General features: G+C 40.7%; 1 protein-coding gene across 9 annotated transcripts; it reads right to left on the minus strand.

Annotated features, from left to right (window-relative positions):
- Window positions 1–8,535: 8,535 nt before the first annotated feature.
- Window positions 8,536–13,964, minus strand: LOC110616290. 9 transcript variants are annotated; one of them, XM_043956977.1, is made up of 12 exons: window positions 13,826–13,964; window positions 13,618–13,743; window positions 13,408–13,503; window positions 13,256–13,325; window positions 12,325–12,441; window positions 11,754–12,014; window positions 11,210–11,592; window positions 10,833–10,932; window positions 10,402–10,455; window positions 10,235–10,321; window positions 9,197–9,325; window positions 8,536–9,064 (listed from the first exon to the last, which is right to left on the minus strand). In XM_043956977.1, the coding sequence occupies exons 3-12, from the start codon at window positions 13,473–13,475 to the stop codon at window positions 8,756–8,758; spliced, it is 1,578 nt and encodes a 525-aa protein (XP_043812912.1). In that variant the 5' UTR covers window positions 13,476–13,503; window positions 13,618–13,743; window positions 13,826–13,964; the 3' UTR covers window positions 8,536–8,755. The 9 variants fall into 9 exon arrangements, with proteins under 9 accessions (XP_043812912.1, XP_043812911.1, XP_021614363.1 ...); XM_043956976.1 differs by having other exon boundaries at window positions 13,408–13,520; XM_021758671.1 differs by having other exon boundaries at window positions 13,408–13,484; window positions 13,618–13,889.
- Window positions 13,965–14,205: the final 241 nt, after the last annotated feature.

Below are 14,205 nucleotides of genomic sequence, written 5' to 3' on the forward strand. Positions count from 1 at the left end.
CCTCCTCGACTTCTTCTGGTCTGTACTAAGGTCCTGCCCAGCAAATGGCAGCAACTCCATAAACCTGTCAGTATATTCGTCTACACTCATGTCGTCAGTTTGCCTCAACTGCTCGAATTCTATCATCTTCAATTCCCTTGAACTATCAGGGAAAGCCCATCCTGCAAACTCGTTTGCAAACTCTTCCCAGGTCATGCTGTCCACTCTCGGGTTCACATAATTCTTGAACCACTCCCGTGCCTTCTTGCACTTAAGCGTGAACCCGGCCATCTGAATGGCTCTACTGTCATCAGCCCCAATCTCATCTGTAATTGCCTTGACCCGCTCCAAGTACACGAACGGATCATTACCGGTCTCGAACTGGGGAGCACCCAGCTTCATATAGTCTGTCATCTTGACCTTGCTCCCACTGGCTGAGCTAGATCTAGGAGGTTGAGCAACTGGGGCTGCTGGTTCTGCAGGTGGTGGAGATGGTGCAACATCTTCTGAGGTAGGGTTTGCTGGATTTGGATAGTAGGGTGGAGGTGGATACATTGGGTACTGAGGGTATGGTGGGTAGTATGGTGGGTATGGCATCTGTGTGGGATAAGGGGTGAAACTAGGGTAATCCGATGTACCTCCCATCGAATACCCGGGATGTTGTGAGAAATGTGGGTAGTGAGGTGGCTGTACAAATCCCGAGGCCTGAGTGCCTCCTTGGGACTCTCCCATGCCTTCTTCTGACATATTGACTCCCAAGCTGCCATCCCTCCTCTGTTCTACGTCCTCTTCCCTGATCCTCAACTGATGGTACCCCGATCTCAGATCTATTTTGGAGAAACAACCCGCTCCTGCTAGCTGGTCGAATAGATCGTCGATCCTTGGCAATGGGTACTTGTTCTTGGTAGTGACTTTGTTCAACTGTCTGTAGTCGATACAAAGTCTAAGGGATCCATCCTTCTTTCTCACAAACAAAACCGGAGCACCCCAGGGTGAGGTACTCGGTCGGATGAAGCCCTTGTCTACCAGCTCCTGCAACTGCTCCTTCAACTCTTTCAACTCTGCTGGTGCCATCCTGTAGGGAGGGATAGAGATCGGTCGGGTTCCAGGCATTAGTTCTATCTCGAACTCTATCTCCCTAGCAGGTGGTAAACCTGGCAGCTCGTCTGGGAACACGTCTGTGAACTCTCTCACCACTGGCACTGAGGCGGGATCTCTAACCTGACCACTAAGCTCTCTCACATGAGCCAAATACCCCTGACATCCCCTCCTGAGCAACCTATGAGCCTGAAGAGCTGATATCAGACCTCTAGGTGTACCCCTCCTGTCTCCTCTGAAGACAACCTCAGACCCATCCTGACCTCTGAACCTGACTACCTTGTCCCTGCAGTCCAAGGTAGCACCATGGGTAGATAACCAGTCCATCCCTAGAATGACGTCAAAGTCTGTCAAATCTAGAACCACTAGGTCGGCGGACATGCATCTCCCCTCAACAAACACAGGACTACACTGGCAGACTGACTCTGCCACCGATGGATCACACTTGGGTCCACTGACCCAGAGAGGACACTCTAACCCAGAAGTCATCAATCCCGCCCTCTCTACGGCCCTCGGAGCAATAAAAGAATGAGATGCACCAGGGTCCATCAATGCATAAACATCCGAACAACCTATGACGAGATTACCTGCCACCACGGTGTTGGATGCGTCTGCCTCCTGCTGTGTCATTGTGAAGATCTGTGCTGGGGCTGACGGACCTTCACCTTTGAAATCCGCTGAAGAAGAGGCTGCTCCTCTCCCTCTGCCTCTGCCACTGGCCTGAGTCATGGCTGGAGCTGCTGGCTGCGCTACACTGCCTGAAGCTGTCTGCTGGGACTGAGCCATTGGGGCCGCTCTTGGACAATCTCGAGCCATATGCCCCTCCTGACCACATCTGAAACAGGCGTTCGTCCCAAACCGACATGCTCCCCTGTGTGGCTTACCACACCTCGCACAAACTGCATTATCCGCACCAGAGCTTGAGCCACTCCCAAATCCCAGACTAGACTTGACCTTGTTCCAGAACTTGTTCTTCTTACCCTTGGGCTTACCCCATCTCTTACTGCCTGAAGCTGCTGCACTCAAGGTAGAGGGATCTAACCTTCCCCCACCCGGAGTTTTAGAACCGGAAGACTGTGCCACTGACTGCTTAACTGTCCCCTGAACGATGGCACTAGCCTCCATTCTCCTGGCCATGTCTACTATGGCATGAAAACTCTCTCTATCTGCTGACTGTACCAAGGAGGAATACCTGGGATGGAGCTTCATGATATACCTCCTCGACTTCTTCTGGTCTGTACTAAGGTCCTGCCCAGCAAATGGCAGCAACTCCATAAACCTGTCAGTATATTCGTCTACACTCATGTCGTCAGTTTGCCTCAACTGCTCGAATTCTATCATCTTCAATTCCCTTGAACTATCAGGGAAAGCCCATCCTGCAAACTCGTTTGCAAACTCTTCCCAGGTCATGCTGTCCACTCTCGGGTTCACATAATTCTTGAACCACTCCCGTGCCTTCTTGCACTTAAGCGTGAACCCGGCCATCTGAATGGCTCTACTGTCATCAGCCCCAATCTCATCTGTAATTGCCTTGACCCGCTCCAAGTACACGAACGGATCATTACCGGTCTCGAACTGGGGAGCACCCAGCTTCATATAGTCTGTCATCTTGACCTTGCTCCCACTGGCTGAGCTAGATCTAGGAGGTTGAGCAACTGGGGCTGCTGGTTCTGCAGGTGGTGGAGATGGTGCAACATCTTCTGAGGTAGGGTTTGCTGGATTTGGATAGTAGGGTGGAGGTGGATACATTGGGTACTGAGGGTATGGTGGGTAGTATGGTGGGTATGGCATCTGTGTGGGATAAGGGGTGAAACTAGGGTAATCCGATGTACCTCCCATCGAATACCCGGGATGTTGTGAGAAATGTGGGTAGTGAGGTGGCTGTACAAATCCCGAGGCCTGAGTGCCTCCTTGGGACTCTCCCATGCCTTCTTCTGACATATTGACTCCCAAGCTGCCATCCCTCCTCTGTTCTACGTCCATATCATCCCCCATATCCTCTGCCGCTCCTCCCTGAACTGTTCCTCTGACTGATCTGCTCCTACCCAGATCCAGAGACCTTCTAGGGTCTCTTGCTACTCTGTCCCTGTTGGACCTGCTAGACATTGCCCTAGGCAATGCTGGAGGACGGACGCTCATGCCCTCATCCTCAGGTGGTACTCCAGTCAATCTTGCTGATCGACGAGTTCCCCTCATCCTGTTTTCTGAAAAACAGTACACATAGCACATAAACATTAGCATCATATGGTTCATGTGGGCACACATGAACCCGCATCACATACATCACATATCAGCATATCATAAATGCACATGCATATTATCATGGCATTTCACATCATCATGCAAGACAGGACTCCACATCCTATCCTAGTGGACATGATCTTTCCTATTGTGCTTGACCTTCTATAACCTCTATGAGCCCGACACTCTAGGTCCGACCATATGAACCTAGGGCTCTGATACCATTCTGTAACGACCCGAAAATCGGACCGCTACCGGCGCTAGGATCCGGGTCGACTTAAGGCCGCCGGGACCCGTAGCAAGCCTGACATAAAACCTGTGAACCTGTATAATCCCATACATGATCAACAGCATGCATAAAAATTAAAACTTTTCTTCACACATACTGTCACCAACTAACTCAACCTGTGCATACTCTGATCATATACATAACATAGTCCCTCTGTGGGATCTCATCAAGCCTTAAAGGCAAAACAACCTGTGTTGAGTTAGTTTACATAAACATCATAACATAAGATCATGTACATACAAAAGGGATTAACAATATACTATGGTCAAGCACAACTCTATCCTCAATAACCTCATTACATAACATACTGAATATTTTTACATTTCATCATAATACAATTGTCATGTCCACAATCTAACTATTACATGCATACGACTTTCTTTTTCTCTTCTTGCCTTCTCTATCTATCCCGTACCTGCAAACCTGGGGGTTAGGGGAGAGGGGTGAGCTAGATGCCCAGTGAGTAGAACTATAAAAAGAATATTTAAAAACATGCCATCATGAAATGCGTCACTGCGCAAACAAATCACACCACGGATGGACTGATTCGAAAATCCCTCAACTCCATGCCCGGCCCGATTATGGGCACCACAGGACTTCGTATTGCCCGGCCCTATTATGGGCACCACAGGACTTCGTACTCGGAGTTATTGCCCGACCCTATTATGGGCACCACAGGACTTCGTATTTAGAAGGCTAATGAATCATCCTAATGTCCATCCACTAACATCTATCACAACAATGCAATGCGGCATATTCGTGAATTCTAGTGCAACAACCTATATTATAATCATGATGCATGGAGCATGATAAAAACATTTCATTTCTTAATTTAAAAGGTTAAGTTTAGTTCCACTCACCTCTGGCTGACTCTGACAAACTCTGTAGCAGCTGGCTCACTGCTGGGGTCCTTGGTTCCTCGGGTCCGAACCTACACAGGTGGACTCCAATGAGGGACCAAACATACTTAAACATAACTCTAATATATCCCTCAAAAACCCCCTAAAACATCCTGAAAACATCACATGAAAATATGCATGAAATGGCTGAACAGGGCACTTTCGGCGGCACCTTCGGCGGCCGAAAGTCCTGGACAGAGACGAAACTCAGGTAGGTTCGGCGGCACCTTCGGCGGCCGAAAGTGCCAGACAGAGACGAAAGTCTCTCTTCGGGGGCAACTTCGGCAGCCGAAAGGCCTGCCTCCCCAGCCATGTTCGGCGGCCGAAAGTACCTTCGGCTGCCGAACCTGGTTTCTGCCAAAGGGCAGAAACTTGGCTCCCTTTGCACATTTCGTCTCCAAACCTTCCAAACATGCATATTTTTCAACCAAAACATGCATACACGTTCCTAGGGGCCTCAAACATGCATATACCCCATCTACAACACTTCAAACACACAAAATCCACACACATTGTTCAAATCATCAATATAACCCATAAACTCAACATATACCCTAACATGCATTCTACCCCTTAAAACTTCATAAAACTTGTTTAAATCATACATTGAGCTTAGGATCGGCTCTTACCTCTTGAAGATCGTGAGTTGAGGAGATCTAAACTTGGAGATGGGAGAAGTTCCAACTTTTGGTCTCCAAGCTCCAAAACTCGTTCTAAGCTCAAAGATCTTCAAAACCAAAGTTATAAACTTGTAAAGATCATGGAAAAAGGAAGGAAAAACTCAAGATAGGGGAAGGATGGCGGAATGCTCACCTTGGCCGAAATGGGGAGAAAAAGCTCGCCCATTTTCGGCTAAGGGACCCTTTTATAGGTGGCTGGCCAGACCACGTTCGGGGGCCGAAAATGCCTCCGCATCCATGCAATGTTCGGCGGCCGAACTTGACTTTCGGCGGCCGAACCTGAACTTCCCTAACTCATGCTTTCGGGGGCCTAACGTGCCTCCAAAAAGCATGCATGTTCGGCGGCCGAACCTGACTTTCGGCGGCCGAACCTGGGTTTTCCTCCAATGCTATTTTCAAGCAAAAACTCATTTAGTTTCATACTTAAAACCATTAAAACAAGAAAACATTTTACAAAAACATGAATCTACCCTTCTAGAGATCTCCGACATCCGAGATTCTACCGGACGGTAGGAATCCCGATACCGGAGTCTAGCCGGGTATTACAACAGAGATCAGTCAGAGAATACAAATTTGATTTACTGGGGTTAACCTAGGGAAGTCATTACAGCTCTAAGGAATTTCCCCCCAAGAGAGGTCGATGTCCCAGTTGATTTTCGAGCTCTCCTTCAGCTCAACGAATTGTTCTGTCCAACCCTTTATGAAATCCTTATACCTCGTGAATATTGACAACCCAGCTTAGGGACCAAAATAATAGAACCTATGGTTAGATCTGACCAAATGGAAGAAGGTGCAGAATAGCTCGAGGGAAGGGGCAAAATTTCAGTACAAGCAGATAGACTCAAAACAATACATAAACAAGATAGAGTTAGGTGATAACATTCGAGGGGTCACTTTGAAGTGACAAAAGACTTCGATAAAGAAAGGGATAAATGAAAAAATAAGACCGAACTCGTGTTGTTTCATGAAAAAGACTAAGTTAGGCCCATGCTGAGCATTGACCAGGACTTTTGGCGATAGGTTAGGGAGAACTATTCGTTCATTAGACAAAGGAGCCTTAATTTTAAAGATGGTGGTGGTATAAGAGAAATCGCATGAAAAATAGTGAGAGAAAGAAGAAGGGGTGATAGAAGACACCGGATCTACCACTTTCGGAATCCTAATAGAAGCCATGAAAGGAGCAATATGTACCTCGGATTGGAAAATCAGATATTACAAAGAAGAGAAGGAGCAAGATAGCAAAAGCCACGCAAGAGGCAAAGTAACGAGCGAAAGCAAGAGCACAGGTTTGAAATGGGAGAAGGCAAAGAAAGGACATTTTGACAGAACTTTCCCAGAGCCACGCGGTAATAATTGGATCTCGAAATTTATCCCCTCATAAATCATGGAATTATTAATGAGCGGGTAAATGAACACTTGATAACAGCCGAACTCCAGAAACCCGGGCCTTGGTGAAGCCCATGCTAGAAAGACAGGGCTTGGATTTAATTAGGATCTAAATCGCGGCACTATGCCTTATGAAAGCCCAGTCTCTATCCAGATAAGCTAGACTGAACGGAAATTTATTTGTGAGAGCCCTAACCCCAAATATCCGTTAGTTTACGTGGGATAATAAACTCCATAATATCCGGAATCGTATTCAAGTGACGTCAAATGGAATTAAATAGCCACTGACGAAATAAAAGGACGAAATACCTCCGTACGTACGATTAGCGTAAATATGACAGAAATATATTAGTAGAATACAACGGTTATACGTTACTAAAAGATAAAAGAGAATATAAATCAAAGTTATCAAAATACACTCTAAGTCTAACCTCTTATTGAATCTCATACACTAAGTATTATTTAATTACAATATTACTATATTAATATATTAAAAATAATAAAATGTATTATAAAAAATAATTCAAACATTTTATCATTGAATAGATCTAATATCACTGGGTTAGTTTTATAAAATATGTTACTCTCCATTAAACTTGTATGATATTACTAGATTATTTATAACATATATATATATATATATATATATAATTACAATAATCAAGTATGAAATATTTTAATATTATTTATAATATATTTTTTATAATAATAAATATTTTAATATTATTTGTAATATATTAATATAATAACACTGTAATTAAAAATAATATCAATTATATATTTATTGATACATAATTATTATATTTTTAATATATTTTATTACTTTTAATTATATAGAGATTTATAAAAGTTAGTAATAGATAAAACTGCCTTGAAAATATTTATAATTATAAAATGATATTATCCTGTAATTCAACGTATATCAAATTATATTAAATTACTGATACGATTTAATTATAATATTATTATATTAATATATTAAAAATAATAAAATATATTAAATTTATTATTATAAAAAATTATTATAAAAAATTATATTATAAATAATACTATTAAATTAATATAAAATATAAATATATTATTATAATATATTAATTAAAAAAATAATAAAAATATTTTTTTAAATAAAGCCTGCACAGTAAAGTGTGCAGCATTTAATTTAATTTTTTTAAAAAAAAAACTAATTAGACGCGTATAGTGCTGATAAGACAACAGGTAAGATGTTTGACCGCTATCGACACGATCTAACCCTACTTAATAAATAATGTTGAATGAAACCTAAAAAAATAGATATTTATTTTTTTAATTTCAAAATCTCAAAAAACCCGATAATTCTGGAGAGTCCCCAAATGACCAATTTTTAAGGCGCTGCGCAGGAATACACAATATGAATATGGAGTGTTGTCATGTGATGATTTTATGTGATCTGGACCCGAAGAAACATCAGCACATATGCACCAGACCAGACCAGACCAGACCAGACCAGAGGAAAACCTTTGAAACAAGAGCATTTATTTCACTATTTTGTTCAATTCTTGACATTCAAGACCTTCTAGGCTATAGATTGGTTAACATGTTCCAACTTGGTAATAACTGATTTGGGTATTAAGAAAGTGTTTCCGTTTGTGAGAAGCTAGCCAACACGTAATTAACTTTGATTTTCAAAGTAACGCAAACTGCAATAATTACAGATATTGAATATGAAGCCGAGACGGAGACTTACCTTCCATACTCAAATCACAAGCAACTGGAAAATAGCAAACGAAGGCAAGGCAGGCCCTTATTTATGGGGAGTGAGACATACCTGTGCATTTATAAAGAGGGAAAATCTGCTGTCCGTTTCTCTCTTTTCTTCTGCCACTTCACTCCTTCCGTACAACACAGGAAAATTATCAATTCAAAACTTGCAAATAATTGCCAACTGCGTCTCCAGTGCAAAGGTATCAATCCTTGAGGAGAAATATCTACTCAACACATGTAATCTTTTATGCATTATCCTTTCAGACAATTCGTACATTACATTACATTACAACATATACATCCGCAAACAAATTGTTCTTAATTTCACATTTCCTTTAAGATACTCAAAATCACTCCATTACTTTTGTACAGCTTAACATTTGAACCTTATTATGCTTGAAAAAGATTGTATTAGAATAAATAGATGGGGCAGATCACACAATTTATCCCCCTTTGGCAAATTCCCCACGGATGACATACCGAAAGGTTGAACTCTGTGGTATCCAATGGATGTGCTTGTCCACCTTTCTCTTCATGCATTTACTCACAGCTCTCCGTTGCGCTTCAGTGAGACACCCACTTATTGACTTCAACAGCGCATACATATCTATTGACGTGTCCTTCGCAAAGTAACAAAGTATTTTTGGCAGGAAGATCTTTGCCTCCTTATGAATATGGACACTAGTTTGGATGAATTCTGCTTTAGCAAGCTTCAATTCTTGAAAGATATTCTTTGCTGTGTAAACTCGAACCTGAACTCAAAAAAATATATCCAATTCAAACAGAGGACTACAGCAAACAAACTGAAAATTTACTTCAAAACTAATTAACATTTAGGAAGATTGATTAAATTCTTTTGCTCATTTAGGGAGAAATGTTCTCACTGCAGGGTCAGAATATGCGCCTGAACAGAGCGCAAAATGAACAAGTGGCTCTGGGTATTCTAGAGCATAGGCATGACTAGAGCTTCCTGTCTTAGATTTCCTTCCTGGAGAAAACAGTGTTTGTAGCCACTGCATAAATAGCAAGTTAAAAGAGGCAGTAAGAAAATGAAATTATTTGGGAAGAAGAATAATAATGTCTTGCTTTACATAGAATAGGCATGATTAGGTATTTATTTTATAAAATCTACTGCCATGATGTCTTCAACAAAATGACCAGGTTTCCTTGATTAAACATCATATCAATCAAATTCCTTAATCACAAATGCACCATTTGATTGTCAAGTGCAGACAGCTCAGTACATCCTTTGTTCAATACTTTAATCTTGATTTTTGGTGTAGCACTTATTAAGGGTGACCCTCTTCCAAAACGAATGCAAAACCTTTCGTGAAAAGAAGGGCTGCCTATCATTTCAGCATGTATGCAACCACTTAACAATAATTTATGCTCGAAGACAATTCATTAATCATAACACACCAAAAGCAGTGGCCAAGAAACTACAGCCTTGCTTGGTTGCCTACTAGAGGTTGCATTGCTACAGTTTATGTGCATAAGCGGTTAAACAAAACATGCGAATTAAGTTCAGCACAAGAGGCCTTGCCTACTTCTGTCTAACAGAGAGGATGTAATCCCACCAACAACACTTATTAAGACTCCCTGCATCTCTACATCTTACTAAATTCTTCAAAACAAGGCTAATCCTATCTTGCAACCTCTTTTGAACTTAAGGACGCTAAAGCACCCAGAATATAAGCAAGCCCATCTGAAGCTTGAAATATTCATAAATTCAATCACTTCTAAAGACTTCTCATGATGAGAAATGGGACAAAAGGGGTATAAATGAAAAGTTATACATCCACCACAAAAAAAAAGTGAAAAATTATATATCCACCACAAAACAAATTCACTCCTTAATCATGTTTATGAGCACCCATAGTGATTATACATGTGAAATGGGAATTTTAAAAGACAAGGCATACCCGTTCTGAATAGTGTGACCGAATTCCAAGAATGGAGTTCTGTATTACACAGGCATTTACACAGTGTCCACCAATATTATATGCCGCCTGATTTATGAGAATCACAATGAAAACCAAAGGACAAGATTTTATGATAAACAATTGGATATCTAGGATAGATTCTTCACCTTCAAAATAGAGGCACTTTTTACACGATTATGATTTCCATATGCTAAATATGCCTGCCAAGAAAATCACATAAGCACCATTACCATGCATTTAGAACAATATTAAGTTTAAGTTCAAAGTGAAGTAACCTTGCAGGGTAAATCAAGGCTCACAAGTCACATGGTACAAAGCAGGTGAATCAATAATCTATGCTACTGAAAATCTAGCCTGGAAAATTATTAACTTCTCTCCATCTTACGACTTATATCATATTATGCAAAAGAAAATTTAAAACCATGTGAAAGGGTTGGTATTGAAGTAATTCTTATATAAGAATTTCCCGGAACATCAGTTTCCTTATGAGCCATTTCTACAGGGTTCTACTTTTGGTTATAAAGTCTTATTGTTAGCCAGAGTTAAAGCAGCTTCAAATTTCTGTAGGAATACATACATGCATGACCAATGCATTATGAATATTAATCCAGAAAGCAAGCTTCTCTTCACGCTTCATCTTCCTTGGATCCACCTTCTCAAGATTTCGAACCAACAACCTGTACAGCTATCAAATGAATAAGAAATTATGGAAAGCCAAACAAGTTTTCATTTTTCAAGAAGGGATCAGCACTTGGCAATTTTTTCCACTCCTTTTTGGCTAATGGTAAGGGTTGGACACCCCTGAAGATGGATGCCATCTGTTAACTGTATCCTAGGATAATACCTCTTTCTGACCATTGGACGGATGGGAATAGAAATCAGAATTTTATGCTGCCATAAAACTAGTGCAGTCAAAGATGCAACATGCACAACATGATAGCTAGGTTGAACCACCTGAAATTTTTCAGCATTACAGCAGCATAATTGAAACTATCATCATCTAAGCATATCTTCAAAACTTCCATCATTGCAGCATAAGGTCCAACATCTTGCTTCAACCCTTGATGATGCACTATATTGTCCTCACTGTATTGTGGACTCCAATTATCACAGGGATTGCGGGAAGAGAATATACTTGAGGATGATAAAGATGAAGGAGGAGAAGATAACAAACCCCCATGACTATGAGTGGGGTTGGCAAGTCTGCAGTAAATAGAGGATATGCATTTCAATATATCTTCAGAGAGTCTATCTGGAGTATTAAGGCTGTCGAGTAAGCAAGAAGCACCAAGATGATCTGCAAGGCTGCGACGACCAGAGTAAGCATTCTTCTGGTCCTGCAAATACATCATAGACATTGCAATCTGATCACATCTTAAGTTATGACATATAAAAAGCCAACAGCTTATTATAAAGAGCAGCAAGTGCACCAACACATGTAAGCATGAATAGCTAATCCTGTTGTATTAGAGAAAGCTCGGTAATCATGCATTCTTACCCTTGTTGATGTCATGTGTACACTATCGGTGCAACTCTGATCATCTGAACTAGCCCAGCCATGTGCAGGAGAAGTTTGATCATGATAAACTAAATTGCTACTCTCTATTTGTGGTCTTAAATTAAAATGGTTTTTAGGGACATTTGATGTGGCAGATGGTCGCTCTTCAAAAGCTGTCCGGTAAAGTTGCAGAAGATGTCGCTCCAAATGCGATATCTCAGCCTCAAGTGTGGCAATCTCCCTCCTCAATGCATCAGAAGACTACATTAGATAGCCAAGAGGTCAAACATTGTATAAAAAAAAAACTGAATAAAAAGGGGAAAGTGCAAGGGGAAGCAACATGGTTAATCAAAATGTTATACATGATCAATAAAAATGGTAGCAAATCATTTCAGTTTTCTTTTTCCTTCAAATGGTATATCTGTGTCTGGTTTGCCTGATGACAAATTACGAACACAGCCCCTCTATCTACTTAGATAGCCATATGTGACAGATGCATATGAAGTTTTACCAATTATCCGTAATCATTTGTTCATCTAAATTGTCAACACACTAGTATACAGTATTAAACCTTCAGAGTCGGATTGCCCCTACTCGAAGTAGACACGAGGGAGGTACAACCAACTGTATTCTCAGAGTTCCATTTAAGGGAAGCCTCGGATGAAAGCATGTTCTCTGACTTCACAATCTGCATCAAAACATAAAGAAGATAATTGAATCAACAGAACCATAAGATAATTGAAGATAATTGAACTCAGAAGCTTTTGCGATGATGGATGACAAATTATCTAGTATTGGGAAACAAGGTAAGCACATTAAAATCACTCTCAAAAGTATATTGTGAGACAGCCTTATTTCGAATATATACCAATACCTGGAGATATATGTCCATACCTGGATTTAACAAATGTTAAGGTTGGTCAGAAAAATGAAAAATGAGGCACAGATTTAGCAGAGGATGAAAAGACCACAGCAATAGATGAATCTCAGTAAAGGAAATATGGATGCTAGATATGATACAAGATCTCCGTAAAATGGGACGAGGAAGAAAGAGAGTGACCTTTTCTAAGAAAAAATATCTCTGAATAAATCTATGAATAAAGTGTTTTCACTGCACGTGATAAAGAGAAAAATCGTTTTCCTTGTGTTAAAGAAATTTCATCTTTAAGTGAGAAATCAGGTTCTAAAGGTCACGAGTTTATGTAAGATCCTTACAGCATTTACCCTATCTAGATTATTCTAAATTACTGGATAAACTCTATCATTCCATATAGAGAGCCATAGAAGGAGAATAGCTCTCACACTTGAAAGATGGTGGAAAGAAACGACTTTGAAATGAAAAGCATATTTAAGAAGTTGCTTCTGAGAGATACTAAACCCATGAGGATGATCATTTAGATTGAGCAATGCTATGATATTAATGAAGAGTAAATGAAATGAGAAGAATATCATTCGACGAGGGCGATTATGTTCTCTGAGCAAGCATAAATTGAGGCACTTACAGAGTCCGGATAAGCAGCTAGCTTAGGAGACATATTCAGAACATTATTGAACATTTCATTGTCTAGTGCACTGCAAGTGAGGCAGGAGAATCAAAAAGGGAGTTTCTTCTCATTGAATATGGAACAAAAATGCAGTGTCTGGACAAGCTTACCTCGGGGAATTGAGGTGTGGAGAAAGAGGACAAGAAGAATAGGGAGACCGGCAATTTGCTTCAGGCATCTTCTATTCCTGCTGTGTCACAGGAAATCTCCTGAAGCTAGTTCACTTAGCCCAAAAGAATAGACAATAGAAAGAGAAGTGAAAAAAAGAACAGGATGAGCCCACATTTAATTCAAGACCCAAAATGGTATTAACATATTACCTTGGTCAAAAGCTTTGAAGCCTCAACCTCTCCCACCCAAGTTAAAAGACAAGAAGGAGAAGCAGCAAGGCTTCAAAGCTGTGTACATCACCGGCTTCATAATCAGCTAGGAATAGGAACGAATAACTGGTGAACAAGTAGTCAGTAAAGTGATATCTGGCAGTAGGATCAGAGAAGGGGAGAACTGTACAAACAACCAAGAAAATACCTTTTCTCTGCCAGTAAACAACAAATCCTCCTAAGAAGCAAGAAAAACAATGCTGGACCAATAAGGAATTGATACAAGTAAATTCCAAATAATAATAACAGGTTAAAATTAAGGAATACAGAGAGATGACCCACACTAAGAAGTGGGGTGGGTGTTTTATTATTTGCTGGGAAAGGGACAATGTCATTGATAGAGTAGGGACATTACACCAAGAAGGGTAGAATGGGACATTAAAGACAGCAATTATGAGGGTCATTGAGTGGACGAGTGGTAGCTGACGACAGATGCAGAGCAAAAACCAGAGCTAATATCTTATAAGCTCCTTATATCATTAGATTAGGTGGAGGAAAGTAAACAGTAATGATAGCGACTCTAGAGAA

The sequence above is a fragment of the Manihot esculenta genome, chromosome 5 (genome assembly GCF_001659605.2).
Source record: "Manihot esculenta cultivar AM560-2 chromosome 5, M.esculenta_v8, whole genome shotgun sequence".
Lineage (NCBI taxonomy): Eukaryota > Viridiplantae > Streptophyta > Magnoliopsida > Malpighiales > Euphorbiaceae > Manihot > Manihot esculenta.